This window comes from Pan troglodytes, chromosome 7 (genome assembly GCF_028858775.2).
Source record: "Pan troglodytes isolate AG18354 chromosome 7, NHGRI_mPanTro3-v2.0_pri, whole genome shotgun sequence".
NCBI lineage: Eukaryota > Metazoa > Chordata > Mammalia > Primates > Hominidae > Pan > Pan troglodytes.
The window spans coordinates 154,674,599-154,702,587 of NC_072405.2; the positions used below are offsets into that span (position 1 = coordinate 154,674,599).

At 64.7% G+C, this 27,989-nt stretch overlaps 4 protein-coding genes across 12 annotated transcripts in view; 1 reads left to right on the forward strand and 3 right to left on the reverse strand.

The window, feature by feature from the left end:
* The window catches only part of HSF1 (heat shock transcription factor 1), a 23,282-nt gene extending 17,937 nt beyond the window's left edge, over positions 1-5,345 (forward strand). For 2 of the 8 annotated variants that reach the window (XM_016958965.4, XM_063816080.1), the window contains 12 exons: positions 44-180; positions 361-485; positions 1,791-1,866; positions 1,938-1,999; positions 2,122-2,218; positions 2,317-2,453; positions 2,580-2,861; positions 3,245-3,328; positions 4,128-4,233; positions 4,473-4,538; positions 4,612-4,681; positions 4,752-5,345. In XM_016958965.4, the coding sequence (XP_016814454.2) occupies positions 44-180; positions 361-485; positions 1,791-1,866; positions 1,938-1,999; positions 2,122-2,218; positions 2,317-2,453; positions 2,580-2,861; positions 3,245-3,328; positions 4,128-4,233; positions 4,473-4,538; positions 4,612-4,681; positions 4,752-4,957 (1,448 nt within the window). In that variant the 3' untranslated portion in view covers positions 4,958-5,345. 8 annotated transcript variants of the gene reach the window in all.
* Positions 5,211-17,567, reverse strand: DGAT1 (diacylglycerol O-acyltransferase 1). Of its 2 annotated transcripts, XM_016960108.4 has the most exons (17): positions 17,152-17,567; positions 12,053-12,140; positions 9,756-9,796; positions 9,563-9,648; positions 9,426-9,478; positions 9,188-9,293; positions 8,988-9,089; positions 8,822-8,896; positions 8,641-8,744; positions 8,511-8,549; positions 8,398-8,439; positions 8,271-8,315; positions 8,060-8,172; positions 7,914-7,979; positions 7,666-7,753; positions 7,496-7,558; positions 5,211-7,352 (listed from the first exon to the last, which is right to left on the reverse strand). In XM_016960108.4, exons 1-17 carry the CDS (start codon positions 17,349-17,351, stop codon positions 7,197-7,199), a joined length of 1,467 nt encoding a protein of 488 aa, XP_016815597.1. In that variant the 5' UTR covers positions 17,352-17,567; the 3' UTR covers positions 5,211-7,196. The 2 variants fall into 2 exon arrangements, with proteins under 2 accessions (XP_016815597.1, XP_016815598.1); XM_016960109.4 differs by lacking the exon at positions 8,988-9,089 and having other exon boundaries at positions 17,152-17,476.
* LOC104007801 (uncharacterized) lies at positions 5,568-6,188 on the reverse strand (the record flags this gene model as incomplete). Its single annotated transcript, XM_009456227.5, is given in 1 exon segment — positions 5,568-6,188. A coding segment is annotated over 1 exon segment (621 nt), but the record flags the coding sequence as incomplete, so codon positions are not given.
* A 3,697-nt stretch (positions 17,568-21,264) lies between the features above and the next one.
* On the reverse strand, positions 21,265-27,161 carry SCRT1 (scratch family transcriptional repressor 1). The gene is made up of 2 exons (XM_016960112.3): positions 26,739-27,161; positions 21,265-24,799 (listed from the first exon to the last, which is right to left on the reverse strand). The coding sequence occupies exons 1-2, from the start codon at positions 26,851-26,853 to the stop codon at positions 23,868-23,870; spliced, it is 1,047 nt and encodes a 348-aa protein (XP_016815601.1). The 5' UTR covers positions 26,854-27,161; the 3' UTR covers positions 21,265-23,867.
* Between the last annotated feature and the right edge of the window lie 828 nt (positions 27,162-27,989).

Here is a 27,989-nt window from a genome sequence, read left to right on the forward strand (position 1 = left end):
TCCCGCCCTGAGGCAGAGCTGCCCCCTTCCCTGTTATGTGCAGATGGCTTCCGGAAAGTGGTCCACATCGAGCAGGGCGGCCTGGTCAAGCCAGAGAGAGACGACACGGAGTTCCAGCACCCATGCTTCCTGCGTGGCCAGGAGCAGCTCCTTGAGAACATCAAGAGGAAAGTGACCAGTGTGAGTGCCGGCCCCGCACCCTTGCCCGGTCTCACCTGCCACAGCTCTCCCCGCCCGCCCCTCCCTGAGGGCTCCCACCCCAGCCTGCCCCTTCCTGAGGGACCTGGCTGCAGTGGACGAGCCTGAGCCTGCCAAGCTCCTAGGCTGCTCCAGTGACTCCTGTCCCTCTCGGGAATCCAGGTGTCCACCCTGAAGAGTGAAGACATAAAGATCCGCCAGGACAGCGTCACCAAGCTGCTGACGGACGTGCAGCTGATGAAGGGGAAGCAGGAGTGCATGGACTCCAAGCTCCTGGCCATGAAGCAGTAGGTCCCACACCAGCACTGTGGGCCACAGCGGGTCCTGGCGCCCACCAAGAGGCCCCGGGTGCTGTGGGGGCAGGGCCCTGACCGGGGCCAGGTGCTCAGCTCCACCCTCCCGCTCCACGCAGATCTACCCTGGGCCTCTGCCCCAGCCCCACCGCCCGTGGCTGATGCAACAGCTCTGGGGCCAGCCGTTTTCCACGTGCAGAAGGGGGTTGGGAGGGTCCCCTGCTCTGCACATCCCCAGCGCCCTCTGGGCCATTGGCTTCTGCCTGGCTCCGAGCTTGGCGGGACCCACCAGCCTACTTTTGAGGACAAGCCTTGCACAGCAGACCCGTCCCACCCGCCTCGGGCCTGGGGTCAGACCCACCTCAGGCCCTTCCTGGAACCGCTGCCCCACACTCGCCTGGGCCCATGGAGCTAGCCCCCAGCCCCTCCTCACCGGGACCCTGCGGCTCTGGGGAAACCTTAGTAGGAGCCTAACACACAGTGGCACCTGAGAAACTGAAGCAAGCCCACCTCGGAAGGCCAGCTCAGGTCTCACGTCCACTTTGGGGCTCCAGGCATGCGGGAACCCCAATGCCAGTACGGCTTCCTCGGCTCCGTGCAGCAGGCGCTCTTGGCCCCCACGTCATGGAGGAGGCCTTGGCCTCAGACTCTCCTGCATGGGGTCTAGCAGGAGCCACCGGCTTTGTGATTGCTGGAGTCCGGCCATGTGGACCTGGCCTACCAAGAAGACTCACAGGCTTGACAGGGCCCAGCCTCCCAGAGAGCAGGAGCGCGGTCATGGCCCTGCTCACCTGGCTGGGGACAGCTCTTCCCCACCCCTGAGCCACTTCCAGGCCTGGGGCCACCTCTGAGCCACTTCCAGGCCTGGCGAGGGCCCTGAGCACCTACAGGACGTGGGACAGCCAGTGTCGCAGCCTGAAGAACCGTCCTCCCTTAACCTGGCTGCTCAGGCCTTGGAAGGGCGGCCCAAGGGTCTGCTCCTGGCCTGTGTCCAAGGCAGCCCTCCAGGTGTTTGCCAGGATGGATGCCAGGATCCGGGTGCACCTGGCTCGCATGGATCCATCCCCAACACCCTACCTGACACCAGGTGTCCCCGGCAGGGAGGGGCAGTGGGACCAGCAAGCCCTGGCCCTGGCCCCCAGTCCCTCCACACACAAGTTCTCATCCTGGGGTGGGCCAGGCCAGACATGGTCACACTTACCCCTGCTCCTGCATGGGGGACAGGGAGGGTCTGTGGGGCTCCCTCAGCCCTGGGGCTCATGGGATTGGGCCCCACTGACCCAGCCTGGTCTGTTGCAGTGAGAATGAGGCTCTGTGGCGGGAGGTGGCCAGCCTTCGGCAGAAGCATGCCCAGCAACAGAAAGTCGTCAACAAGGTGGGGGCAGGGCCAGAGGGCCGGCGGGGGCCCCACAAGGGCCGGGGTAACTGTGTCCTCTCTCTCCACAGCTCATTCAGTTCCTGATCTCACTGGTGCAGTCAAACCGGATCCTGGGGGTGAAGAGAAAGATGTGAGGTTTTGGGGATGCCTGCATCCACCACCCGGGGCCCAGGGCTGTCCCCCTTCTCTGTCAGCTGTGCCCCGGGTACCCCGAGGTGGGGGGTGGTGGCTGACCTGCACCCTTCCCCACAGCCCCCTGATGCTGAACGACAGTGGCTCAGCACATTCCATGCCCAAGTACGGCCGGCAGTTCTCCCTGGAGCACGTCCACGGCTCGGGCCCCTACTCGGTGAGTGCCGGAGACAGGGCACCCGCCCAGGCATGCAGGCGGCAGTGGGGTGGGTTGCCCCTGCCAGCACTGCATGGACCTCCTGCCTTTGATTGCAGGCCCCCTCCCCAGCCTACAGCAGCTCCAGCCTCTACGGCCCTGATGCTGTGGCCAGCTCTGGACCCATCATCTCCGACATCACCGAGCTGGCTCCTGCCAGCCCCGTGGCCTCCCCCGGCGGGAGCATAGACGAGAGGTGGGGGCCGCATCACCCCAGCCATCCTGTCCCCCAATGAGGCGAGCCTCTGTGGGCCCAGGGCAGAGTTGGGGATGAGGTGGGGCTGGCCAAGACGCCAGCTCACCTGGCCCCCCTCGTGTGCAGGCCCCTATCCAGCAGCCCCCTGGTGCGTGTCAAGGAGGAGCCCCCCAGCCCGCCTCAGAGCCCCCGGGTAGAGGAGGCGAGTCCCGGGCGCCCATCTTCCGTGGACACCCTCTTGTCCCCGACCGCCCTCATTGACTCCATCCTGCGGGAGAGTGAACCTGCCCCCGCCTCCGCCACAGCCCTCACGGACGCCAGGGGCCACACAGACACCGAGGGCCGGCCTCCCTCCCCCCCGCCCACCTCCACCCCTGAAAAGTGCCTCAGCGTAGCCTGCCTGGACAAGTGAGTGCCGCCCACCCCTGGCCCCACCCACAGCGCCTGGACGCACAGCCCTGGGCTTCAGCTCCGACTGTCCCAGTGGACTGAGCAGGGCAGCTGGCGAGGCAGGACCCTACCCCCAACCTCGGAGCTCGGGGCTGGGGAGGGAGACAGGTGCCAGCCAGATCACCCCACAGTCCCAAACGCCACAGAAGCCACGGGCATGTCCGGACAGGCTGCTCGGCCCTGCTCTCAGCCACCCCTCCTGCTGCCGCCACCCTCGCCACAGGCCACGGGTCCTGGCAGGTCGTGCTGCCCAGACACATGGCAGGAGATGGTGAGCAGGGCCGGCCTCCACACCCCCAGCCCCTGCCTGCAATGGGGGCTCTTGTTTTTGTATCTTGCAGTTTGGCTCGCACTCCACAGATGTCTAGGGTCGCCCGCCTCTTCCCCTGCCCCTCTTCCTCTCCGCATGGCCAAGTCCAGCCAGGGTTAGCGCTGACCCCACTGGGGAGGGAGGAGGGCTCTGCCAGAGCTCGGGCCCTCCCACACAGCCGTGGACCAGACCCAGCCTGGCCGGGCATGAGCGTCGGGCCTGGGCGGCAGCAGCCGAGACCCCTCTGTGGCGGGGGCTCAGTGTCGTCATGGCTCCCCTGGCCACGGGCCTGTGGTCATTGCCTGTGACAGGGATGACAGGGACAGGCCTCCCTGCTCTGGCACGGCCTCTGGTGCTGGCAGGATCCAGACTGCGGTGCTGACTGCACTTCCTGTCAGGCAGGGTCTCCAGGGCACCTCCAGGACCCAGCCTGGCTGTCTGTCCCATAGCCCAGGTGTGCCCTGTGGCCTAGGGCTTTCTTGGTCACAGCCACCAGACCGTGGGTCTCATCCCCACAGCAGCACCAGGACAGGGACTGAGCCACCCACACACTGAGCACAGCCCCACCCGTTTTCCCAGTGCAACGGGAAACCTCACCAACCCTGAAAACTGAAATCCCTGATCCTTGTGCTGGAGCTGAATACGCCCCTTGTCTCCTGGGTCCACTGCCACCAAGGCCTCCAGGCCCTCATGGCAAAGGGATGCCCAGCATAGGCCCAGCCACACCCCTGCAGGGCACAGAGCCTCCACTGCCTTCCAGGCCGTCCTCGAATGCGCTGCCCCCTCCAGCCTGTGCAGGCGTACACGGGGGTGCAGCCTGGGGGGTACAGTCAAGGGGAGCCCTTCTCCCACAGGAGGGCATTGGGGTGTGGGGCCTGGGGCACTGGTTCAGCTACCCCCTTATCCCGGGCCAGGAATGAGCTCAGTGACCACTTGGATGCTATGGACTCCAACCTGGATAACCTGCAGACCATGCTGAGCAGCCACGGCTTCAGCGTGGACACCAGTGCCCTGCTGGACGTGAGTGGAGCCCCGCCTCCCCGCGCAGCCCCGCCTCCCCGCGCAGCCCCGCCTCCCCGCGCAGCCCCGCCTCCCCGCGCAGCCCCGCCTCCCCGCGCAGCCCCGCCTCCCCGCGCAGCCCCGCCTCCCCGCGCAGCCCCGCCTCCCCGCGCAGCCCCGCCTCCCCGCGCAGCCCCGCCTCCCCGCGCAGCCCCGCCCCACCCCCGGGTGCTGTTCTGACTTCCCTCCCTCCTCCGCAGCTGTTCAGCCCCTCGGTGACCGTGCCCGACATGAGCCTGCCTGACCTTGACAGCAGCCTGGCCAGTGTGCGTAGGCGGGCGGGGGGTGAGGGGGAACGAGACCAGCGGGAGTGCTCACAATACCGTCTCCACCCCACAGATCCAAGAGCTCCTGTCTCCCCAGGAGCCCCCCAGGCCTCCCGAGGCAGAGAACAGCAGCCCGGATTCAGGTGAGCCAAGTCCCACCAGCCCCATCTCTGCCCCCAACCCCCCACCGCCTTGACACCCCCACCCCCGCAGGGAAGCAGCTGGTGCACTACACAGCGCAGCCGCTGTTCCTGCTGGACCCCGGCTCCGTGGACACCGGGAGCAACGACCTGCCGGTGCTGTTTGAGCTGGGAGAGGGCTCCTACTTCTCCGAAGGGGACGGCTTCGCCGAGGACCCCACCATCTCCCTGCTGACAAGCTCGGAGCCTCCCAAAGCCAAGGACCCCACTGTCTCCTAGAGGCCCTGGAGGAGCTGGGCCAGCCGCCCACCCCCAGCCCCAGTGCAGGGCTGGTCTTGGGGAGGCAGGGCAGCCTCGCGGTCTTGGGCACTGGTGGGTCGGCCGCCATAGCCCCAGTAGGACAAACGGGCTCGGGTCTGGGCAGCACCTCTGGTCAGGAGGGTCACCCTGGCCTGCCAGTCTGCCTTCCCCCAACCCCGTGTCCTGTGGTTTGGTTGGGGCTTCACAGCCACACCTGGACTGACCCTGCAGGTTGTTCATAGTCAGAATTGTATTTTGGATTTTTACACAACTGTCCCGTTCCCCGCTCCACAGAGATATACAGATATATACACACAGTGGATGGACGGACAAGACAGGCAGAGATCTATAAACAGGCTCTATGCTATGGCTTCCATGTGTTTCCTCTGTCCCAGGGTGGTGCGGTGGGTGGTGGTGCAATGAGGAGGGGCCCAGGGCACAGAAGGGCCAGGCTGCAGTGGCCTCCTGGGGGAAGACAGATGCTTGCAGCTAGCCCCGTGCCTGCCCAACTCCCCAGGACCAGCGTTTGCTTGCAGTTCTTCATTGAGGGACCAGGGGTGGGCACCTTGGCCCTGGGGGTCTCTGGTTGTCACAAGACCACCAGGAACCCCCTTCCCAAGGTGTTCGCACTCAGACAGGTGATGCGGGGCAGGCACACTGTCTTTCTGCCAGAGCCAGCACCCTACGTAGGCACGGGGAACGGGAGCCTGTCCCGTAGCTTCAGGGTTCTCCACTCGGCCTGGTGGAGGAAGGGAAGGGGGCCTGTGGTGGGCAGTGGAGCAGGCTTTGCTGCTTTATCTGGCAGCAACAGTTTGTTCTGGAGCTCCATTGGCCAACTGATAGGGAGAGGCACAGGAGCGCATGTGGGATGGAGGAGTCGGCCCCACACCCATCCCCCCATCAGGAGCTCACCCACTACTGCCATCCTCAGCAGGGCCCAAGGAGATGCCTCCATCTCAGGGCCCACCAGCCCCCACTGGGGTAGAGGGAGGATACCACCAAGGGAGCCCACCCTCCCCTCACACCACCAGTTCAGCAGCTTGCTGATGAGGCCCCTGGTGCAGTCCTGGGACCCTGTGCAGGGCCTCCTCAAACACCTGCCTTGTTGGGCCATAGCTGCAGGTCTGGGGACACCAGGGTCTGGTCCAGTCTTGGGGTCTTTAATCAAGCAGTCACCCCAGCAAGGTAAGGCAGCAGCAGGGCCCTGGGGTTACCCCTGACCTCCCGCTACCATCAAGGGGGGCCCCATCTATCCAGCTTGGTGGATTACAGGGCCTGGGAACAAGGTGTCCTGAAGGCTGCAGGGCTGCACTGTCTGCACTGCCCAGCCTGGTGCCAGAAGAGCAGAGGGCAAGGCAGGCCTGGGGATCAGGGGTGCCCCAACCTCGTGGAGGGCAGCTGAGAGCCACCAGCCCACCTGGCTGCCCAGATTCCAAGTGAAGGAAAGAGGCTGCCAAACCGAGCCCTGCCCCAAGGCGAATAGCCATGGACATAGCCATTGTGTACCGTAGCCCCTCGGCTCACCAGACCCACACCAGAAAGGCCCTGTGGACTGCCCATCCCTGGGCCATCCTGGCTGGAGCCCACTTCCCGCAAACTCAGGGCCGACCTCTTCCCAAGCTGAAGCTGAGCACGGTGGGTGCAAGTTGACCGTCCTGCACTGAGGGCCAGAGTGCCGATTCCCGCACACCCAGCAGGAGTAGCACCAGGAGAGGACGCCTGAGCTGAGCTTTTCTGAGTAGGGGAGTGTGGGGAATGGGGGCGTCTGCCTGGCCTTGCACTCCCCCTACCGGCCATGCCCGCCCTGCTGCAGTGGAGCTGCTGCTCCCCGGCAGGTCCTGGGACCCTCAGGCCTCCTGGCCCCTGGAACAGCTGTCCACACAGCTCTGGCACTCGCCCTTGTGGGTGTGGCCATACCCCCCACCAGGCCCCAGGCCCCTGGCAGGCTGAAGAGGTCACTGGACAGCACTTTATTGACACCCTCGGACCCGGGGCAGGGTCAGCAAGACTCCCAGCTGGCATCAGACTGTGTCTGGCCTGCTGTCGCCATCCCTGAGGGGTGCAGGACAGAGCCCCATAGGGGCAGAGAGGCCTCCCTGGGACCAGAGGAGGATGCTGTGCAGCCAGGCCCATCCCCAGCACTCGAGGCCTAGGAGGAGAGGTGGGCTCTGGCAGCGGGTGTGAGGTGGCAGTGAGAAGCCAGGCCCTCAGGTGCAGCTCAGGCCTCTGCCGCTGGGGCCTCATAGTTGAGCACGTAGTAGTCGTGGACGTACATGAGGACGGCTATTGGCTGTCCGATGATGAGCGACAGCCACACAGCTGCGTTGCCATAGTTGCCCTGGAAAAAGCGGCCCACGAACCAGGCCAGTGGGATCTAGGGAGTGAGGGGCCAAGTCAGTCGGCCATGGTGACCACAGGGCTGGGGGCTTCAGGGTCCCTGGGCATGGGGAAGGTCAGCCGAGGGGTTCAGGCGCGGGGTAACTGGGCGAGTGAGGAGGCCACGTGGGGGTCGCTCACCTGAGCCATCATGCCTGTGAACGCCCAGAGGCGGAACATTCGCAGAGGGACGCTCACCAGGTACTGAGATGGGAGGGAGAGAGGATGCCAGGGAGTGGGGCGTCAGCCGTCCCTGCTGTGGGCATACCCCTGCCCAGGGATGAGGCAAGATGCCCCCCAAGAGCACTGACCTCGTGGAAGAAGGCCGAGGCCAGGAACACCCCTGTCCTGGCCATCCACTTGCTGCTGCCCCGTCGAAGCATGGGCTTGTAGAAGTGTCTGCAGAGGGGGAGTATGAAAAGTGGTTCAGGTTCACAGCCATGTTCTACATCACACACACACACACAACACACCACCTGGTTTCTGCAGAGGGGGAGTGTGAAAAGTGGTTCAGGTTCACAGCCATCTTCCACATCACACACACACACACCCCACCTACCTGATGCACCACTTGTGCACAGGGATGTTCCAGTTCTGCCAGAAGTAGGTGACAGACTCGGAGTTCCTAGGGGCCAAGAGACCACAGGGGGATCAGAGCACACCATGGCCCATCCCAGCCCCCAGGGACACCCCAGGGACACTCACCACCAGTCCCGGTAGAACTCCCGGTCTCCAAACTGCATGAGCTCAGCCACGGCATTCAGGCAGGAGTGGAAGAGCCAGTAGAAGAAGATGAGCCAGATGAGGTGATTGGGGACCTGGCAGGGAGGTGGGGGTGGGCACCAAGTTCTAGAACCTTCCCCCACATGCCACTGTCCCCTCCTGTCCTGCACATGCGCCACCTGTCCGCACTCACCGCCAGCTTCAGGAGGCGCTCGATGATGCGTGAGTAGTCCATGTCCTGCAGAAACAAGCCCTTCAGCTAGCCATGCTCCTGGTCACTCCCCAGCCACCCCAGCTGTAAGAGCACCTGAGCCACTCACCTTGAAGGGCTTCATGGAGTTCTGGATGGTGGGGACCATCCACTGCAAAGGAGGGCACCACGTCAGCTCCCAGCCATGCCCAGCTGCACCCAACCCTGCCCTACCCCACTTACCTGCTGGATCAGCCCCACCTGGAGCTGGGTGAAGAACAGCTGGGGGGGAAACAGAGAGCAGCCAGCTGAGGCCCTGGCTAGCCAGAAGGCCCCCTAGCCTCCAGTGGCTGCCCCCAGCCCCCAACCTCACCATCTCAAGGATCCGTCGCAGCAGAAAGCGCTTCCGGATGCGGGGAGAGCGGGGAAAGTTGAGCTCGTAGCACAAGGTGGGGGCGAAGAGGAAGTAGTAGAGATCTGGAATGGGAATGGGGGGTTGGTGCCAGAACAGGCCTAGCCTGTCCCCCGCACCTCAGGCCCACAGAGGTCCTCACCGCGGTAGGTCAGATTGTCCGGGTAGCTCACGGTGTGCGGGGCAGCAGCACTGCTGGCCTTCTTCCCTGCAGAGGCTACGAGCACAGCAGAGTGGGAGGGGGCTGGTGGGGCCCTGCTGCTGCCCAGCCCCCCAGCGGGCAGCCCCAGCCCCTGGCAGCCCCTCACCAGCCTTGGCCCTGGCCCTGCGGCACCACGAGTTGACGTCGCGGTAGGAGAAGAGCTTGAGGAAGAGGATGGTGTGCGCCATCAGCGCCAGCAGGGAGCCCACTGCAGGAGAGGTGGACTCAGGCCTCCACAGTGCCACAGCCGGAGGCCATGCCCATGGCTGGCCCGAGACAGATGGGCAGGGTGGGATGGGGGCGCACCTGGAGTGATAGACTCAACCAGTAAGACCACAGCCGCTGGGAAACACAGAATGGTGGCCAGGTTGGCCACGTGCAACAGCAGTCCCGCCTGCTCCGTCAGGGCACCCTGGAGTGGGGAGCAGAGCACTCAACCAGGGCTCCCATTGCCTGGGAGAGGGCTGCCAGGCCTGGGGAGCAGCTCCTCCCAGGAGCGCACACAGCAGGGTGAGCACACACAGAGGTGAGGGGCACTGCTTACCACCGCCAGGCGCTTCTCAACCTGGAATGCAGCCACAGCAAAGACATTGGCCGCTGTGGACAGAAGCACCAAGAGGCAGGTTTAGGGCCACGTCAAGCCTGATCCCCACCCGAGGCCCTCCTCAGAGCCCAGCTCACCAATAACCAGGCATGGGGCGGGCCAGCTATAGGGATCCTTCAGGAACAGAGAAACCACCTGGATGGGGTCCACCAGGATGCCATACCTGGGGGTGGAGGGATGGGGGTCTGAGTGGGTGGCAGGTGGGGCTGTGGGGCAGGGCCTGGACAGGCCATGGGTGGGGCAGGGGTGGGACCTGGCAAAGGCACTCACTTGATGAGGTTCTCCAGAAATAACCGGGCATTGCTCAAGATCTGCGAGGGATGGACAGGAGGGTGCAGCCCCTTTAGTCCTGGCCACAGGGTACTCACCCCAGATCCTCCCAACACCTCTGGGCACGTCCCAGCCCGAGCTCAGGGCGGCAGCCTCAGGCTTGCAGACCCAGCCCTGTCTGGTCTCCATGCCAAGCTCCGAGACTCAGCACCCACCTCAGCCAACACCAGTGCTGGGTAAGGGGAAGTCCCTCCCTGTCCCCATCACACCAGACGGTCCCACATGGAGGGAACCAACCGGCCAGACCAACCAACCCTGCCAGACGCCTGGGTCTTCAGGAGCAGAAAGACCAGCTGCTGATCTGCTCACATCCCTCCTGCTGAGCCGAGCCAGTGAGGGACCCAAGGCTCCCACAGCCAACCACACCACAGAGACAGCCCCAGAATACAGGCCTGCCCAGGGAGGCCTGCCCACGGCTGAGCCCCAAGGAACCAGTCCCTACTGGTGGCCCAGGCTGAAGAGGGGGAGTTGTCTACTCTTTCTCTGCAGGAGCAGTGTCCAGCTGTGTCGCAAGGGGGGCTGGGCCTGGAGTGCTTCCCAGGGCTTGTGCCCCGCCTGCCTCTTCTGCTTCCTGCAGCCCTCTAAGCCTTGGACACTTGGCTCCAAAGCAACTTCCCAGGACTGAGCCCCCATGGAATAAGGCTCTTGGGACTAGCCTAGAGTTGGGTGCTTGGCCTCCCTCTGCAAGGACAGGAACCTCCTCCTCCATCTTACAAGCACTACCAACACCTCCATTAAGCTGGGCCCCAATGCCGCAGACCTGGCCGACCACCCGGAGCTCGGGCCTCATGCGGTAGTGAACTGGTGCTGGGGAAAAGGGTCGCTGGCAAGGGAACACTGAGGGTGTCTTGCCTGGGTGGTCAGGGAAGGCTTCATGAGAGAGAAGACTGCTTCAGAGACACAAGGGCTACTGCCCCGCCTCCCCCGGCCGCAGGGCTGACACACAGGCCTTCTGCACGGACACGTGGCCCACACTGTCACTGGCCTCTCCTGAGGGCTGACAGCAGGCAGAAGCCAAAGCTGCCAATGGACGGACGGTACCCACCTCCAGGCCCAGGCCACAGAAGGAATGCAACAAGCAGCCCAGAGCGGGACACATGCCCGGGGTGGGGGCATGGGGGAGCCAAAGCAGGGAAAAGGCTTCAGGGCTGGGCCAAAGGGCCAGGCAGGCCCAAGGGGTTGGGGAGAACACACAGTGCTGCCTGGGCTGGACAAGGCCCAACCTGGGCCAGGAATGGGCTGCGTCTCCTGAGTGCTGGGCTGGCGCTGGGCCCACTGTCCTCCTGCCTGGCCAGCTTCTCAGCCACCAGGACTCGTGGGCCTCCACAGCTGACCACCCCCAGGGAACCTTCTAGGACCATGGGCGGTGGGGGATGTGGATGTGCGTGGAGCCCCTTCCACGTGGGTAGCCACAGGAGCAGCACCCAAGGCCAGAGACAGACACGCCTGGGTGAAGGTCAAAGGCCTCGAGCCACATCAGCCCTGAGTTGGGGAGGCTGGGCCCAGATAGCCCTTGTCCCCGACCTGCCCTGCAGGTGCCCCTTTGAGCCCTAGACTCCAACTACTTCTGGGGTGGGGCTGGCAGCCCCACCCCACAAAGTGCCAGTGGGAACCAGGCCCAGAGGCAGCAGGCCTTGGACGTGGCACAGGGCTCCATCTAATCACCTTCCTGGGGGGCTCCTAGGACCCACAGCTGAGGGAAGGGGCCAGGAGGACTGCAGAGCGGTGGCCAGGCCTGCAGGGCTCCATACCCACACAGGCCATGTGGTGTAGCACAGGAAGCTCTTCTCACATCCCCTGCCAGAGAGGCCTTGTGTGCACAGAGCATGCAGTCCACTCTCCCACCAGCCCAGGGCAAGACCCCCTCCACCCTGCCCTCCATGGAGGCCCTGCACCCCTCAGGCCCAGCTCACAACACACAGGCTCCAGCCAGGCACTGTTCGGCCTCCCCACGCCCACACCACATCTGCAGGGCTCTCCTGGGATCCAATGGGAAGCAGCAAGTATGTGGTGCATGGGCGCCCAAGTGACCACAGCAGGGGCAGCCACTGCCACTCCCCTCCCCAACAGTCCAGTGCTGGCAGCCACATGGAGGTGCAGCCTGCTCCACACACCCCAGCCCACAGGGGCTCCAGCCCGGACACCCTGGGTGACAGAGCCTGTTCTCAGGCAAAGGCCAGCCTGGGACAGAGCCCCACCTGGACCTAGACCCGCTCCCGACACCATGTCCCACTCACCAGCATCACCACACACCAGTTCAGGATGCCACGGTAGTTGCTGAAGCCACTGTCAGAGCTGAACAAAGAATCCTGCAGGCGATGGCACCTGACAGAGCACAACACAAGCACCCCCTGAGTGGGCACCAGCAGGGCAGCGCCACCCCCACAGGATCCAGGCCCCCACCCCAGTGTCCTCGTCTGCCCTCAGGCCCCACTCCTTATTTACAACCAGGAGGAGAAGCCAGGCAGAGCCACACTGTGGCCTCAAGACCTACAGTGGGCAAAGCTCTCCGGACCCCCCGAGCCTGCACCTCCAGGCAGCGGGACGAGCACGTCAGGGTCAGAAGCAAGCCCAGCTGGCCCTGCCCGGACTGGACCTACATGGAGCTTGGACACTCCAGGCCTCACTCTCCAGAGGCCTCTGGCCACTGCCATGTACTCTGGCTGTGGACTAGCACTGGGGCCACAAGCAGGGTCCAACCTGGGGATGGACCAGGGGGCGCTGCCCAGCACTGTGGGGACCAAGTGGTGAGGGTTGAGTCCACCCTATTCAGTTGGCCCATCCCAGCACCCGGGAGCTAAGGGGTCCCCACACTTGGACGTGCAGGCTCAAACTGGCAAAGGCAGGCCAAGCGCCAGCCACACACCAGCCTGACATGCACTTTCCCAGAGGCAGGGATCCAGCCCTCGTGTGCCGGTGTAGCCTCCACTTGTTTGTGATGTGTGCCCAGGCTGAGGGGGCTGAAAGGAACCCACCCGGGGCTAGGTGCCTGCTGGCCGAGAGGCTTCCAACAGAGGCAGGCACCCACCCATGATCTCCCAACCAGCGCTGGAGGGGCACAGGCAGACCTTGCCTGGTCCTCAGCATACTGCACAGGTGGAAGAGGGCACCCAGCCCAATAGAGGGACTGCCATATAGCTAGGACAAGGACAGCAAGAGCTTGGCCAGGCCCCACACATCCTAGGAAGCAGTGCTGGCTCATATACACTAGCTGCAGGCCCGCCTCACCCCCCATCTGCCGTGCCACTGGGACACCACACACAGCATTGAGCAAGTCCTCAACTTTGTAAGAGGAGAGGCCAGAGCCTCCCTTTCCTTCCCGCACACACACATCTGCCCCTCAGAGCCCCTAGGCAGGGAGAGTGGGCCTGAGAGCGATGGCAGGAGCCCCATGAGGCAGACGCCCTCAGGGCACCCAAGGCAAGCTGGCTAGGATTGGGGTCGGCAGTCAGACGGCCCTGCCCAGGAGGCAAAGGGCCAGGGAGGCCGAGAGGCAATGCCAACAAGCCCAACCTTTGCCCCCCAAGACCAAGGTTGGTGCAACACATGCCCCATCTACACCTACACAGTTCCTGGACAAGTCTACACTAGTCCCCAAGACCCCCAGGCAGAGAGGATGCTCACACCTTTCCCTCTGCCCATCTAGACTGGAACACAGGGGCAGGCAGCTCCACCCAGCCCCTGCCTCTCCCAGCTCCAGCCTGAGCGCCCTGCATCCGCCCACCAGGTCCATCCTGGGCCATGCAGTGAGGCTGTGGTCTCCACCTGAGCCTCCCTCCTCCCCAAGTTGGCAGCTGTCTTCCCAACTGACCACGGCCCTTGGCTCATCTCCCCAGCCTACTCCACTCACTGCCTGCCCACAACCAGGAGGCTGGGTGTGGACACCGCCAGAGCCCCAGCACCGTGACGGCAGCAGGGGCACGAGGCCCAACTGCCCAGCAGCCTCTCTGGGCTGTCTGTCTGGGGGCCTCTCCACTGCCCCCTCTTCCCCAAGTTCGAGCCCATTTGTTTTCAGCAGAACAATCCCAAGCCTCAGGGTTGGCCTTCTTGTACCACGACCTACCAACCACAGCTGTTTCACAACAGTGTGACCCCTGCCCCCTTTGAGCCACCAAGGACACCATGCTGGCTTTATCCATGCCCATCTCCAAGATGAAAACAGGAGTCGGGAAAGGGTGGTGCTTCCCAAAGCTCACTGCAGACAATCCTACACAAGCTTTCTCAGGGGCCCCTTGACAGGCTTCCAAGGCCTTCCTCAACCCAGCCACAGCCTCACCTCAGGCCCTTCACAGGCCTGACCAGCCCCACCCAGAGGCAGCACCCCCACTGCGCTACCCCTCACAGGCCCCCATGAGGAGGAAGCCCCGTTCCACCAGTGCCCACAGAGCTCCAAGCAGCCAGTGCGGCCAGTGGCATGTGGGCTACAGGGCAGGCTGCATGGAGCGGCATGGGGAGGCGGGATCTGCCCCTGTGCCTAGAGCACCTTTATCACCCTCTCACTGACTGGAGGATCTGCCCAAGCCTCTGCACCTTCCAGCTGCCCCTATACCCACTCCCTAGTCCAAGAAGACTCGGAGCAGCCTGCCCTCCCTCCTGCAGCCCCCAGGCCCACCCAGCCAGCAGGATCCTCTCAGTCTCACGGCAACACTGAGACCTTGGCACATGCCCACCCGCCACCCTGTCTCCAGGTTCAAAGTGTGCCCAAAGGCACAGGTCCCAGTGAGTCCCACACTTGGGGCCCACACAGTGCAGCTCCAGGGCCAAGCACAATGAGGAGGGGGCAGAGTCCAGCTCTGCTCGCTGCCGCCTCCTCCACTCTGGCCTCTGGGCTGGGCCTGGGTTCAAGATGGTTGGGGCAGGCTCCCTGCACCTCGCAGACCCTGCTGGAGAGAGAAAGGGAGAGTCAGAGAGGACACCTCAGGGACAAAACACCCTGGGAGAAGCCAGAAACCGGATGGCCCCACTGGGGTGCCTGTGAGCAGAGGGCTGGTGGGTGTGTGCAAAGAGCCTGGCGGGAGTGAGCCACAAGCAGAGCAGAAAGGGGTGCCCTCCCCTGCCTGCCTCACAGCCTCACCTTGCCACGGGGCCGGAAGAAAGGAGCTCACACCCAGAGCCCAGCCCTAGGTGAGCAGGAAGTGTCCGTGAGGGGAGGAGGCCCGAGCTCAAGGAGTAATGAGGAAGCGGGAGAGGAAAGGCTGGGCTGGGCCAAGAGCAGCAGGAAGCTGGAGGGAGGGGAGCATGTGAGGCTGACAAGGGGGTGCGCTAGAGGCCAAGTCCCAGGAGGGCAGGCAGAGCAAGGCCTGACGCAGACAGCAGGGAGAAGAGCCCAGTGTCCACAGCCAGTGGCCGAGCCCTGCTGCATCCCTAGGTCTGAGGGACAAGCACACGTAGCCTGCAAGTCCTGGAGACCCAGGAGCAGATAGACTTTCGGTCTCAGCCTCCAGCCCCATGAAGGCCTCACCTCTCCATCTACTGCCCCTCTTCCCAAGGAGACCCGACCTCCACGGCAGGGACAGGGACTCACCAGGCCTCTCCCACGAGCTCTGCACCCATCCCACACCAGCAGAAGTACAGGAAAGCCTTGCTGGTTTGCAAAGCAGGAAGGTGACTGCTCTCCCCTGCCTACCCCCAGGTGGCGGCTTGGCCCAAAGCTGGGACTACCCTCATCTCACACTAAAAAAAATCTCAATTCCCGGTCGGGCGCGGTGGCTCACACCTGTAATCCCAGCACTTTGGGAGGCCAAGGCAGGTGGATCACCTGAGTTCAGGAGTTCGAGACCAGCCTGACCAACATGGAGAAACCCCATCTCTACTAAAAATACAAAATTAGCCAGGTGTGGTGGGTGCCTCTAATCCCAGCTACTCTGGAGGCTGAGGCAGGAGAATCACTTGAACCTGGGAGGCAGAGGTTGCAGTGAGCCAAGAATGTGCCATTTTACTCCAGCCTGGGCAACAAGAGCAAAAATAGTCTCAAAAAAAAAGAAAAAAAGAGAAATCTCAATTCCCACGTCCTCCACAGGTCACGTAGCCATCCCCCTGCCTCCTGGAGAGAGGGTAACTCCAGGAGCCACACCTCCTTTTCAGGTAGGAGGTGCCTAGGCCAGCCTCCCTCACCAGCACCCCAGGCCCACAGCAGGCAAGCACCCCTCTCAGGAGGGCCACCCTCCTCCCCATGGCCCCTTCAAGGCCTCCGTGCCCGACCTTTGTCCACGTTGCTCCATGCCTGACTCTTGCTGAGGTTATCTTATCTCCCAGATGAACTGAGCACCCTGAGGGCCACGACAGTGCCTGCCCTCCCCCAACCCCCTCCCCATGGTGCCCCGTGAAGGAAAGCTCTGTTCTTGCTCACTGAGAGAGCAAATCATTGCCAACTACATGTCCAAAATCAGCCCACTTCTGCCTTGATAACCTCTAGGCCCTCAGCTGCTCTCTAAAACAAAGCCCTGAGGGCCCCTGGGCCAGGGTAAAGGCCATAAAGGGGGGATGGAGGGTGGCAAGGGGATTGCTCAAGGCCAGCTTGGTGGAGGAAGCCAATGCCCAGGCTGGCCAAGTCCTTCCCATCGGTCATGGTTCTCTCCCTCCACCCCTCTCTGTCAGTCATCTAGCTAAGGCACACGCCTGCAGATGTGTCCACCACCCCCATACCCCACTCCCCACCTGGAGGATGGAAGTCCCAACACAGAACCCAACTCTCTGTCCCTACAACAGACGCTGGCTCTGGCAACATCGGCAGGGCTCCAGGCCAGCCTAACCACTGGAGAAATGAATGGGCCACGCAGCCACTCTCAGGAGGGTCTGCAAGGACAAGAACGCCTCTAACACTGCCCCTTGTCCGGGGCAGCTGCTGATTCCCCTGTCCTCGGACAGGCCTGGGCTCCTCTGGCCCCCTCCCTGGCAGGCCAGCCCTCCCCTGGGAGCCTTTCCTACCCGCAAGGCACCGCTCATAGCACCAAGAAGGAACCCATCACCACAAACTGCCCAGATCTTATCTGACTCCTTCCATATAAGGGGACACTGCACAGGGCCGGGCCCCCACCAGCCCGCCCCTCGAAAAGCTCCTCAGGAGCCCCTGAGGATGCACAGACCCAAGAGGATCTGGATGCGGGACACCTGCCGGCTCCCCTCTGCCTGGCCAAGGCCAGCTCCAGAGCCCCTACCCAGTGACCTTGTCAGGTGACTCTCCCCAAGCCTCAGTTTCCCCACAGGGCCCATAGGGCACACCGATCCCCGCTTAGCCCAGGGCCCATGTTCTCGGACTCGGAGCTCGCGCTTCGGCCAACCCCGGAAAGTCGCGGGGCCCTTGGGTCAGAGGTTAGGGGGTCAGGCGCTCCGCTACCTCAGCTCCCAGTGGCCGCTGCCCACGCCGGCGTCTCCGTCCTTGTTGGGGGCCGGGGCTGGCGCGTCCCCCGCGGCTCCCACGTCGGGGCCCGCAGCGGCGTCCCGCACCTCCTCTTCCGCCGCCGCAGGCCCGCCGCCGCCGTGGCTCGAGGGCCGCGACCCTGTCCTCCGGCGCCGGGAGCTGCCGCGGTCGCCCATGGCCTCAGCCCGCACCCGGCCGCAGCCAAGCGTGGGCCCGCCGGGTTCGTAGCGCCCGAGGCGCGCGGCCCCACCTCCGGGCCCTAGACAACGGCCGCCACTGCCCCCTGCCGGCCGCCGTAGCCCGGGTGACCGCCTCACCAGCGCGTTCAACCCGCCCGCGTCGAGCCCGTCGGCCTCAAGGACAACGGCTGCGTTGCTCCGGAGCCGCTAACTAATGGACGGCCGCCTCTCACGTCTATTTGTAGTCCGCGGCCGACCTGAGGCGGGGCCTGGAGAGGCTGATGGGGCGCAGAGCACCCTGGGAGTCGTAGTCGCCGCGGGCGCGCCGGCGCAGAGCACCCTGGGAGTCGTAGTCGCCGCGGCCGCACCGGCGCAGAGCACCCTGGGAGCCGTGGTAGCTCCCAGGGCCGGGGCTGCGGGCCGCAAGTGCGCGCAGCGGGAAGGGACCTTGCATCGCTCCCGCGTGGTCCCGGGGTCCTGTCCGGCCCCATGGAGCGGGATGGTCCGCTGAGGGGTGCGCTGGGCCCCGACTTCCTGGCCGCTGTGCGCCCGCCCCTCGTCCCACTTGTGTACACACGGGGTCTCGGCGAGTCACTCCGGGCAATCATTTAGGAAGCGCCTAGTGCGCCACGGTCCAGCTGTCCGGGCCGGTGTCCGCGGCGGCTCGCGTCGCCCGCCACCCAGCGCGTTGGTTTCTGCGCGCGCAGCTTACAGTAACGTCCCTGGCGCGCTTCTGCTCCGCGAGCCCTCTGGTTACCCCGGCAGGAACCTCCTTTTCTTCGCCTTAGGGGGACGTCAGACAAGGGCCAGGTCAGAAGACCAAGCTGGAGAAATGCACCAGGCCCTGCGTCACCGGGACGCCTGCCTTGCCCGCGACTCCCAGGCTCTCCACCTCCCCGCCTGCAGAGCCCGGCGAGAGGAGGGCGAGGGCGAGGGCGCAGGCCCCTTGGTGGTGTCTTCTCAGCCCACCCACTCTCTCCACAAGGAGCTCCACGTCCCTCAACTCTCAGGGCCTCCCAGTTTCCAACGTGGGCCAGCCTCTCCAGGATGTCAGAAGTCTGGGCCGCTGGATCGCCGGGACTCAAGAGGCTTCTGTGCATTTGCACGGCCTGTGCAACCGCCCTGTTGTTTTTTGTTGTTTTCTTTTTTCTTTTTTTTGAGACAGTCTCACTCTGTCGCCAGGCTGGAGTGCCGTAGCGCGATCTCGTCTCACTGCAACCTCCACCTCCTGGGTTCAAGCGATTCTCCTGCCTCAGCCTCCCGAGTAGCCGGGACTACAGGCGCATGCCACCACGCCCAGCTAATTTTTCTGTTTTTAGTAGAGACGGGCTTTCACCATATTGGCCAGGCTGGTCTCGATCTCCTGACCTCGTGATCCGCCCACCTCGGCCTCCCAAAGTGCTGGGATTATAGGCGCAAACCACCGCTCCTGGCCTGTTGTTATTTTTTCTAAAGATGGGGGTCTCGCTATTCTGCCCAGGCTGGTCTCGAACTCCTGGCCTCACGCAATCCTCCCACCTCGGTCTCTGAAGGTGCTGGGATTACAGGTATGAGCCACTGCCCCAGACATCTTGTATGTTAAATGAAGCAACTAATCAATTGTAACAGCCACAGTTGCAGCCCACCTTGGCTTGGTGTGCATATTGCACAGGGCATGGAGTGAGAACATCCTGGATCTCAGGATGCCAGGGTTCACTGAGGACTCTGACTCTAGAAACAGTTTCATTCCTCTGGGGTGAGCAGGGGCAAGCAGCACTTCTCTGGAAGCAAACAGGTGCTCCTCCTGAGGTGGGGTCCTCTCCTGTGGGCTGGTCACAGCCTCGCCTCTGAGCTCCGTCCTCTTCCACCACCTCCACCAACAGTGGCCAGTAGGGCTGCCCCCTTGGTTGCCCCCCTGGTGACATATTCTTGTCACCACAGGCCGCTGTGGGTTGCTGCCAACCAGGTATCAGGCAGGCTGGAGCTACCTGGCAGATGCCCTTTGTGTAGCCTGCCGAGTGGGGCCGCCCTCACTGGACCCAAGAGCCCCTCACACATGGGCCTTGGTCGGTGAGGACCAGCCCCATCTCCTACCCAGTCTCTCAGAATATTCATTTGTTGAATGCAGTCGCTGGCAGACACACTCTGTGGCCAGGTAGGCCCAGACCTGTCTGAGTATGGACTGACACCAAGCTCAGAGAGGTCTGGACCTGGCCACGGAGCACCTCATGCTAGGAAGAGGAGATCAACGACTCAACCTGTGGTCGCGTCCCAACTCAAAGCCGGCAAGTGGCCACAGGAGAAAGACAATGGGAGGGTGGACTGGACCACCAGGGAGGATGGGTCGGGCCTGGTGAGCAGAGCCAGGCTTGGAGCCAATGGGGAAAGCACTGGCTGTGGGCAGGCCATTAAGGAAGGGCTTTGCCACCGGGGGTGGGGGCGTGGCGGGGCAGCAGCTCCAGAGGTGGGTGAAGCCCTGCCCAGACAGGCCCTATACCCTGGGATCTAGGGTGAGGGGAATGGTCAGGGTAGGTGAGGTTGGTTGGGGACAAGGGTGTGTATGGCTGGGTCATCGAGGAAAGCATGATGCAGATCACCCTGCTGGGGGCAGCAACAAATGAGGTGGCCCAAGCCCGAAGCGAGTTGCCTTCCAGGGCTAGTGGAATAAAGGGCTGGAAGTGGGTTGGGGCCTCAGGCTGACTCCAGGGCCTAGGGGCCATGGGTGGGCCAAGGAGACCTGTGAGAAGCAAGGGTCCCAGGAGAGTTCACAGCCAGTGGTGGTCTGTGGCCCGTGCTGCTCATTCAGAGGGAAACTTGTGTCTGTGGCTGGGAGGAACTGGGGGGTCGAGCTCATCCCAGGCCTCAGGGAGGCCACCTCCATCCTTCCACCCACTCTACACATCAGAATCCTGGAGAAGTAGAAACAGCCAGTCGCTGTTGGAGTCCTTTGGAAGGAGTGAGGCTAGGAGCCTTCCTCCTGGCCATTGCTGTCTGCCATTGTCATTGCTGGTAGTGCTCTCCCACCTGCACCACAGCCCCTCCAAGTGCCAGGCACACAGGCCATGACATGCTGCAGACCTGGTTCCCCTGTTCTCCACCCTAGTGGAGTCTGGGCAGGTCTGTCCCCTGTCCCTGCCAGGGTGTGGGCAGCTTTGCTGGCCCTGGATCTAGGACTGACCTGGTTTGAATGTATGTGCCCGAAGACTTTGGGCCTCTCGGCTCATGCCTGCCTACCTGGTTACCAGGGGACATTGCTGGGCAAAGGGTTTCTGTCCCTTATCTCCCCCACTACTCATTCTGTCTAGAGCCCTTGGGCGATGGTTGCAGAAGCCTCTCTGCCCCCTGGGCACCTCCTCCCTGGAACCGGTCCAACCCAGCTATCCATGGAGGCATCCGCAGACACTAGGGGAGCATATCTGGGAAGCCTGGGGGTCAGAATGTGGGCAACAGGCCACAGGAAAAGGGCCAGACCTCGAACTCTCCACTGTCCCCATTTCCTGCAACAGCATCTCAGAGGGCTTGAGGCGGCTATCAGGCCTTCCATCACAGCATAAAGCTCCTTCAGGGAGAGAAGAGCGAAGGCACCCAGGCTGGGGAACGGCAGCTCCTGCTATACCTACCCTGCCCACTCTGCTCCAACCGTGGGCTTGGCCTGACTTTAGACTGGAGCCCCTTAGTGCTCCTGTTCCCGGTGCGGAGCAGATCCACCTACCCCAGGGGAGATACCAACTACTTTGCCTTCAGACCTGATGCTCCTGTGGTTGGGCCTGCCAAGCCTGCCCTCCCCAGTGGAAGAAGAGGGCCGCCTTGTGAAAGGCCTCAGGCTGACCCTTGCAGCACCAGCCTCTGAGGTACTGCCAGACTGGGAAGACCCTCCCAGCCACCCAACAGCGTGGGCCCAGCCCAGGACACATCAGCCCGACACTCCAAATTCTATCAAGAGTGGCATTTATTCTCCTTGTGGAGGTGCGGTGCTCCGGGGAGCTGGTGCTATTGTGCTTAGGAAGGAGGTCTGTCCGTCCGTCCGTCTGTCCGGCCGGCCTGGCCCCAAATGGGGGCGGAAGAGGGGCACGGCCCGAGTAAAAATCCCGGCCTATTCCGGGTGGGAATATGTACAAGGCGGCGGGGCACAGGCGGGGGTGGGGGCGGGCGGGCCGGCGGCTGCAGCCCCCACCCGAGGGCCCCCGCACCTCGGGCCCTACTTGTAGAATCAGTACAAAATAGGTGCTACCTAAACGTTCCTTCTACCTGAATTCGCTAAGTCGGTTATTGTGCTGCTTAGTTATGGGGGCGGGAGGGGGCCCATGGCTTTCCACGGCGGCGGGGTGTAGGGGGAAGCAGGAGACCCTGACGGGCCCACAGCCCTCCAGCTTTCTCCTTAGGTAGGTAGACAGGAGTATGGGGTGGGGTGAGGTGGGGGCGCCTGTGTGTGCGTGTGCATGCGGCACAGGTGGGCAGGCCCCAGCTTGGGAGCTGTGCAGGCACCACGCCTGGTTGTGTAGGGTGTTTGGATGTGGGCACTGCTGTGCAGAGCGGTGGGTCATCCCTGTGGGGGCAGCCACGCTTGCTGCTGGGGGTGAGGCTGGCCACACCATAGGCTACAGCTGGCACCTTCTTCTCCAGCCATGGCTCTGCCCCTGGCTGGACATGGCAGATGTGTGTTGGCCAGAGGATCAGAGAAGTGGCCACCTGTGTGGGGGCCCAGGAGCCCTGGATCTGTCCCCCTCAGCTGGAGTCAAAAGGCCTAACTCAAAGGTAGAGCCCAGTTGTGCCCAGCAGGGACTGGCTGAGGTGGGGAGGAGTGTAGGGGGCATCTGAGCCTAGGGACCTGGTCTCTCTGCATCTGCCGTTCTTCCCTGGCCCACCCAAGCCGGTTGGACCCCTGTCCTGCAAACACACCTCCCAGCAGGTGGCTGCGCTCCTGGCGGACTCAGCAATTGGCCTGGCACATAGTAGGTGCTCAATGAACGGTCAGTGAATGATTAATGCCTGAAGGAGGGGTCTTGGGTGCAACCACCCCACCCCCGCCCATGGAACCATTACAGCCGCCGGGCTCTGCCGTGGGGGTCGGGGAGGGGTGGGGAGAAAGTCTGCGCGGCCGGCCCCGCGCAGCGTCCCTGATCTAGGGGCCTATGGGGTGGGTAGGGCGAGGGGATACCTGATTCTCAGTAACTCTAGAGGCGGCGGCAGCTTCGCATGCAGTGCGCATTATTGCTCTATAGTCGGCTTCGGACTACCTAAGAGGGAGGGGGAGCGGGCAGCCCCGGGTAGGATCGGGAGGAGGGGTGGGGCTGCATGCAGTGACGTCACAAAGGCGGCGGCCAATGGGGCGGGCCCTTGGGGCGGGGTCGCCGCCGAGGCTTTGGCATAGACGGGCGAAAGTTGGCAACCGAGTGGGGGCGGGGCCTGGGTCTCAGGGGAGGGGCCTGCCTCGGAGAGGCGGGGCCTGAGGCTCCCTAGAGGCTCCCAGCTAGGGGCGGGCCTCGGGGCGTGGAAAGTAATCCCGGACATCCCAAGCCCCCGGCGTCGGCGGGCAAGATGGGGGTTCAGCGCCCCCTCCCTGACCCGAGTGCAATCCGTTCATAAATAAAACGTACAAATACAGAAAGAAAGAAACCCGACGCGTCCGCAACCCCCCCAGGGGGCTTTACCCGCAAAGCGAAGACAGAGGTGTGTAGAGGGCAGCGCCCAGGCCTGCCTGCCGGCCCCGGGAATCCGTCCTCCAACACGAATGCCTGGGGTACGGGGGCGGGGGGGTGGGGGCCCGGGGCAGGGCGGAAGCGGGGTCTGAGGAGGTCGGATAAGTCCATGCGATTCGATATGTGTCATTATTATTCGATATGGAGGACAGAGCCCGGGAAGCTGGGCTGGAAGAATTCGGATTTGGCAGAGGATGCGAGGCGAGGGTAGGAGGGCGGCTCCGACTGAGGCCCCAGAAGCAACCCGAGGGAGGGGGTGCCGCCGTCCGCCCCTCTCCCCGACCCACAACGCGTCTAACACTGCCAGGAGTTCCGCGAAGACTACTAGGCAGGGGCGTCCCTGCAGGCCCGCCCGCTCCTGCTCCGCCCCGGCCTGCTGCCGGGGAGGGGCCGGCTCCCTGGACGTCTGGGCCGCAGGCCCTGCGCTAGAAGGCTTGGGAAGGGGTGGGGAAGACCTGAGTCCCTGCGACGCGATCCAGGGGCGCAGAGGCGGGAGAAGGAGGGCGCTCCCTACCTCACCTCACCCCCGTCTTCAGAGACCCAACTCGGAGATGAGGTTCGGTTCTAGGTCTCGTCGACCCTATTGCTGGGAGAAAGCCGGGGGCACCCTGGAGGGGAGGGGAGGGGGCTCGGGGTGGGTCTCCCCTCGGGACCCTATTGCTTGAAGGGGCCGGCAAGGCCCCTGGCGGGCGGGGCGGGGTGGGACCGGGCCCCCCTCCCCCTATTGCTGTGAGGAGGGGCCCGCCCTCCGGCCCCTCCACCCGGACGCCAGCGAAGACTTCCCTGGGGGGCCGTATTGCTGAGAGCCGACCTGGCTGGGGGAGGCCCCGCCGCCCTAGGCCTGCACAGGGCTGAGCTGTGGCGGCGCAGGAGCCGCGGGGCCTCCGGCGCCGCCCTTGAAGCAGGCCGACTCGTAGTGCTTGTTGAGATAGGACTTGAGCGCGAAGCTCTTCTTGCAGCGCTTGCACTGGAAGTGCTTGAAGGCCGAATGCGTCTGCATGTGCGCGCGCAGGTTGGAGCGGTCGGCGAAGGCCTTGCCGCAGTGCGCGCAGCCGAAGGGTTTCTCGCCGGTGTGCGAGCGCATGTGGCCCTGCAGCAGCCAGGGCCGCGAGAAGGCTTTGCCGCACACGCCGCACTTGTGGCGCAGGTCGTGCGTGAGCAGGTGCATGGCCATGGCCGGCATGGACACGTACACCTTGCCGCACGTCGGGCAGCGCCGCGCCAGCTGGCTGTCCAGGCTGCGGTGCGTCTGCTTGTGGCGGCTCAGGTTCGACGACGTGGCGTATGTTTTGCCGCACTCGCCGCACGCGTGCCGGCCGCCAGCACCTGCGGCCCCTGGCCCCGCGCGCGCCTCGGTGCCTGCCCCCGCGCGCGTGCCGCCCCGGCCCCCCGGCCCGGATCCCAAGCTGCGCCCGCCCGCCCCGCCCCCGCCTCCGGCGTCGCCGTCGGGGGCCGCCGCCGAGGCTGTGGAGGGAGCGGCGGCAGCGCCGGCATTGGAAGCCTTACGCCGCGAGCGCCCGTCGGTGATGAAGAAGGCGTCCGCCGCGTAGCCCTCGCTGACGGCCGCGTCACCGTTGATGTAGCCGCCCGCAGCGGTGGCCAGCTCCGGGCGCGGGGTGGGCGGCGGCGCAGACCCTGCAGCCGCCGGACCCAGCTCTCCACGCACAGCTGCTGCGTACATGGGCTCCGGCGACGGCCCTTTGAGCAGCGCAGCCTCGGCGTCGCCATCGTAGACGGACGAGGGCCCCACGTAGTCGCTGAGGTACCCTGCGGGCCGAGGCGGACGGACAGCGGGAAGGGAATGGGGCGGCGGCAGGACACACACGGGGGGTGGGGGGGCGGGAGACAGCAGACGCGGACCGGGAGACCCGGGTCCGGGAGAGAGGCGAACAGGGAGGAGGACAAAGGAGAGGAGGCCGAGGGACCGCGGGGCAGGGAGGATGGAGACAGCAGGGAGGGGAAGAGAGGGGAGGAGAGGATGAGACAGGGCCGGGCCACGCTCCGCCCCCGCCGCCCCACCCTCGCAGAGAGGAGGAGAGAGGCGCGTCTTCGGGCGCGGCTGCCCCCCTTCCGCGGAGCCTCAAGGTCAGGGGGGAGGGGCGGCGCTTTCCTCTCCCTCCTCCCCCACCCACCCTCCCCTCCCCCTCGGGTTCTCCCCACTTCAGCAGTTTTCCCTGATTATGCAACACACTGCAGACCCGCGGCGCACAAAGCCAGGACTGCCGGCCCAGGGACCCCGTCTGTCCCACCTCTCCGGGGTCCTGGCCGGCTCTCCCTCTGGCCTGCAGAACGTGCGCTCCATTTTGATGTTGACCCCCCTCTGGCCTTCTGGTTCCTCCAACAAGCCCTGAAGACGTCTCCCTCCCCCAGTTCCCTCCGGCCTCACCAGCACCTTCCTCAGCTCTCCTGCCACCCACTGGACTTGACCCTGCCCTCCCTGCTCCTCCATGCACTCTGCTTCTCCCCCGAACTCCCTCTCACCATCCTGCACCCTTGGGTCCTACCCTGTTCAACATTGCCCTCTCCTGCTCACACCCTAACCCCTTTCAGGGCCTTCCCAAGCCCCTGAACGGTGCAGAGAGGGCCAGGGCGTCCACTTTCACAGGGACGAGCTGCAGGAGGGCAGCATCACTTATACCGGTAGCTGCAGTTGCTCCCCAGGCACAAGATGGATCTCATAACCTCAAAGTCACAAATGCACGCCCCTCGCGACGCTCTGCCTCCTTCAGGGCTACACCCAGTCTCCCAGCATGATCAGCCCTTGTGTGCCCTCACAGGGTGGGCTGCACACTGATGTGCCGAACTCACCACCTCCTCACTCACGCAGGGTCACACATGCAGTCACCTCGGACACACTCTCAAGTCACATGGTGCACAGCGGCCTCAGAGTCACATGGTCCCATGTAGTGGCACACAGGCAAGCACACACACACACAGGGTCACACACAAGCGCACACGGTCACATGGCCACACACAGTCACATGGACCCACACAGGCTCACACTCCTGCAGGTCACACTTGCTCTGCCACCCCATGCTGCTGGCACTCCCGTCCCCCTCTCCTGCATGCTGACAGTTGTCCTTGAACTTGGGCACCCTTACACAAAGAGCCTCCCCCTGCCTCCCACACCTTGGGCGTCCCTTGCTCACAGCCTCCTCCCTGCTTCCTCTCCCTGACCCAGGCTTCAGGGAAGAGACTGCTGCTGCCTCTGCTGGCCCTCTGCTCTGACAGGTGGGCGGCCCTGTTGTACCCCCTGCCTACTCCCTGGAGCTCCCTGCATTCCCCAGCTAACCCTAGCAGGTGTCCTGGTGCAGTCAAGGAAGAGGAGAGGGTGGCGAGGCGGCCCTGGTCTCTTGAGTGTGGGTCTGTGTGTGCCGGCATGGCTGGGTCCCGTCATGGCAGCGTCCATGCGGCTGTGTCTGTCCCAGCGTGGGTCAGGGTGTGGGTCCATGTGTGCGTTCGGGTACCTCAGTTCCTGATCCTCTTCCCCACCCTCTGTCCAACGTCGACACTCTCCCTGCCCAGCCTTGGCCTCTGTGTTCCCCTTCCTCCCCTCTACTGTCCAGGCTCCAGCCACAGACTCTTGCCGTTTCTGGTTCCCTTCAGTCTGTTTCCCCGGGCCCTGCCCTCCGCCCCCACACTCTGGCCCTCCACCGCTTCCAGCAAAGCCCCAGGCCCCGCGCCCTGGTCTCAGACCAGCGCTCACCTTTATCGTGCAGTGGCGCGCCGAGGTCGCTGCGGGCGCGTCCGTAGGCGCTCTCCAGGTCGGCCGAAGAGAACGCGTCAAGTTTGACCTTCTTGACCAGGAAGGACCTGGGCATGATTCCTGCGGGGCTCCGGCGCTGTGGGCCTGCGGAGCCGGGGCTTGGGGGGGCTGCGGCGGCAGGGCCCCGTCACCATCCGAGGAGCGGCGGAGGCAGCGCGGGTCCCCACTCTGGCCTTTGGATGCTGCCGCGCGAGTGGTGTCCTCTCTCCTTGCTGCCCTGCGTCTCCTCCGTTGCCCCTCCGGATCCCTCTTCTTCCTCCTTCCTTCAATCCTTCCTTCCTTCCTTCAATCCTTCCTTCCTTCTCTCCTCTCCTCTCCTCTTCCTTCCTTCCCTCCTCTGGTCCCGGCTTCCCAGCCCGCAGTGCCGCCCCTGGACAGGCGGGGGAGGAGGCTGGGGGGGCGGAGAGGGGGGGAGCGGCTCCGTCCCGGGCCTGGAGGCTGCGAGTGGGTGCAGGGCTGGCCCGGCTCGGTGGCCCCCTTCCCCTCCCCCCCCCGCCGCCGCGGCGGAGCCTCAGTCAGCGGCCCCCCATGCCCCCGGGGGCGGCGGCGCCGGGCCCGGAGAACGCGGTGGCAGCGGCAGCGCCGGCAGCTTCAGCACCGCGGCCAGCGCCGGCCTGGGCAGCACCGCGGCCAGCGCCCGGGCGCGCTCAACCGGCGCGGGCGGAGAGGGGCGGTCCGCGGGGGTTTGGCCGCCGGGCAGGGGTCCTCGGCGGGGGTCTCTGGGAGGCTTGCTTTATTGTTCTGCAGCCGGAGCGAGCGGCAGTGGCGACGGCGGCGGCGGCGGCGGCGGCGGCGGCGGGCGGGGGGCGGGGGTCCTGGGGGGAGGGGTGCGCAGGGAGGGCGGGCCGAGGGAGGGAGGGAGGGAGGGACAGGGGCTCCGGGGGCGGGGCTCGGCGCTCGGACTGCTCCTGGGCCCGGCCTCCAGAGCCCGCAGCCGCCTCTCCCTGCGGCCCGGCCCAGCCTCTGGCTTTTAAAGCCCAGGAGCTGGGGGAGGGGGAGGGAGGTGGGGGAGAGGCCGGCGGAAATGGCTGCGCTGGGCCGAGCCCCGGCCTGGGTCTCCTGGGAGGGGTCCCGGGGATGCCTCAGCCTGCGCGAGTGGGGAATTCCCCCGCGCGGCTCGGGGAACCGCGGCCCGGCAGCCAGCAGCATTGTCGGGCGGGTGGGGAGAAATGGAGCCAGGCCTGGGACCCA

Excerpts from the sequence above, each read along its gene's own strand:
- SCRT1 (XM_016960112.3), bottom strand. The coding sequence starts at position 26,853 with ATGCCCAGGTCCTTCCTGGTCAAGAAGGTCAAACTTGACGCGTTCTCT. Across the intron at positions 24,800-26,738 it reads CGCGCCACTGCACGATAAAG|GGTACCTCAGCGACTACGTG; the intron begins GTGAGCGCTGGT and ends CTCGGCCCGCAG.
- DGAT1 (XM_016960108.4), bottom strand. The coding sequence starts at position 17,351 with ATGGGCGACCGCGGCAGCTCCCGGCGCCGGAGGACAGGGTCGCGGCCC. Across the intron at positions 8,316-8,397 it reads ACTCCATGAAGCCCTTCAAG|GACATGGACTACTCACGCAT; the intron begins GTGAGTGGCTCA and ends TTGTTTCTGCAG. Across the intron at positions 7,353-7,495 it reads TCACAGGCATGATGGCTCAG|ATCCCACTGGCCTGGTTCGT; the intron begins GTGAGCGACCCC and ends CTCACTCCCTAG.